The sequence below is a fragment of the Centrocercus urophasianus genome, unplaced genomic scaffold (assembly GCF_019232065.1).
Source record: "Centrocercus urophasianus isolate 14NV4802_14NV808 unplaced genomic scaffold, USGS_Curo_1.0 seq_15, whole genome shotgun sequence".
In the NCBI taxonomy this organism is placed as follows: Eukaryota; Metazoa; Chordata; class Aves; order Galliformes; family Phasianidae; genus Centrocercus; species Centrocercus urophasianus.
The window spans coordinates 39,849,831-39,851,945 of record NW_024884697.1 but is presented as its reverse complement, the minus strand read 5'-3'; the positions used below and the strand labels follow the sequence as shown (position 1 = coordinate 39,851,945).

General features: G+C 51.5%; 1 protein-coding gene across 1 annotated transcript in view; it reads right to left on the bottom strand.

Annotated features, from left to right (window-relative positions):
- The window catches only part of ALX1 (ALX homeobox 1), an 18,492-nt gene extending 17,491 nt beyond the window's left edge, over positions 1 to 1,001 (bottom strand). The window contains exon 1 of the mRNA XM_042816217.1: positions 770 to 1,001. Within this exon, the coding sequence (XP_042672151.1) occupies positions 770 to 1,001 (232 nt within the window). The remainder of the gene's footprint in view (positions 1 to 769) is intronic.
- Between the last annotated feature and the right edge of the window lie 1,114 nt (positions 1,002 to 2,115).

The window sequence follows — 2,115 nt, the reverse complement described above, 5'->3', positions numbered from 1 at the left end:
AAAAAGAAAAAAAAAAAGAGCGCAAAAAAAGTACTAATACACTAGCACGTAACAGCATCGTGTGAGTTACCTAAATCGTTTTCAGTCCGTACAAAGAGTCACATGTCATGTCGACTGCACGTTACTCAGTGGCTTAGTAAAAATAATAACGATAATAAAGATAAATACTATAATCTCTGAGAGTTATTTAAAGAGCAGAACACGACCAAGTGACCTTCCGTTTTCAACCCGCGGCGGTGCCTCTCTGATCCGGCGGGTTCCGCGCCCGCAGCCCTCCGGGCCGCCTCTCCTAGAGCGGCGGGAATGGGAACCCCGAGCCCAGCCAGGCGCGGAGCGGAGAGTCGCGGGGCGGACAGGCGGCAGCGTCCGCGGGTTCTCTGCAGCAGCCAGGCCGCCCTGCTCCTCCGCGGCCCTTCCCCGGCAGCCCTGCCCGGCTCCTTCCTCCCTCCGCGTTGCCTGTTCCCCTGGCCGGGCTGCGCGTCCAGGGAAGGAGTAAAGCCCAACGACTTTGCTCGGTGCCGGCGGAGAGGGCAGCAGAAAGGTGAAGAGCACTTCCAAGCAAGCAGTCGCCTTTTCCCATTTTTTTTGCATCGCTGTTATCATCTTTATTCTTACTGACGTTACTGATAGTGTTGTTATAATTATTATTTAGCAGGCTGCACCTCGCATGCCGGCTCCCAAAGGCTGCACGGCTCCCCCCACTCTCCCAGGCAGGAGCAGAGGCTAACCCGGTGAGCAGGAGCAGAACGCAGCGGGGCTGCCGCCTTACCGTTGTTGTCCTGGCAGGGCGATGTCCTGTCCAGCCTCACATGATGCTCAGCCCTTTGCAGAGGGTTGAAGGCCTGCACGCATTTGCTGCCTGACGTTTTGCTATAAAAGGACTCATTGTCCAAGGTTTCCATAACGTGCTCCAAAGTGCCTCCTGCTCCCATGTAAAAGTCACTGTTCTTGCTCGGCTGGCTCTTCAGGGCAAACTTCTCGCTCAGAAAATCCATAATCATATAAGGCTGCCGGATAGCCTCTTCCCTAGACAGAGGCCAGACTGTGAGCAGGGGAGGGGGAGTGGATGGGAGGGAAGGAGGGAGGGAGAGACGTTCAGAGCTCAGGGAGCTGCTTTCCCTTCGAGCTTTTGATTTGTCTTGTCTTTAGAGGGGGAACCTGAAGTTGCTTTATATCTTGAAGCTCAGCGGGGCTCCTTACGCAACCTCCCATTTCTAATGAATATGAAAATCGGCGAGTGCCATAACTCCACCCCGGGTCCCCCAAGACCTAATCCCAACACAGGAGGGAGTTCCAGGCCCATTTTAGACAGACAGATGTGTTTCAGACAGACACACATACACGGGCATGAGGGGAGGGTGAGGGGAGATGGGAGGGAGGGAGAGAGGGAGGAACGCGAGAAGGACATTTCCCTTCCGTGACCCATTCTCATTTCTCCGGGGATCCCGAAAAGAGAGCAATCTCTCACTTCCCTCCCTCTTTCCCAGCTCCCTGAGAGGCACAGCTCGGGGACTGCAGGGGCATATACCCTAGAGTAAAGGATCTCCCATAATCAATCCAACTGACACTCAGTAGCTGCAGTCCTGCTCTCTGAAGCTGCAGAGAAGAACCAATGCTCTTTCTTCCCCAAATAGCTCAGCAGTTCGATCCTAAAGCTGGAGGGAAAAATAAATGTTATTCATGCAGTGGAGATGGGAAGCAGAGAAACAGAACAGCAAAAGCTGCTCAGAAGCTGTCCTGAAAGGGAATTTGGCTTCTATGCAGCAGAGTCGCAATCCACTTCTGTGTGTTAGTGAGAGCTGGTTAAACAGAATGGCAAATCAGAACCTAAAGTGGTAAAAAAAAAAAAAAAAAAGAAATGATCTTGCATGCTTGCATTCCTGTGAATATTGAACAAGCAGAGGTTTTCACCTGAAATATGAGAAAAGTGTTTCTTTCTTTGGTCCACTGTCACATAGGCAGGATTTAAGACATAGATGAGACAGACCTAGGAAACCATTTGACAAGACCCACATTGCACAAAACTGTTAGGGAAGACCCACATTGCTCCCTGCTCCTTAAGAAAGGAAGTTCACTCCCTACTCACAAAAGCAACACGAATCAGGACTGCGATCT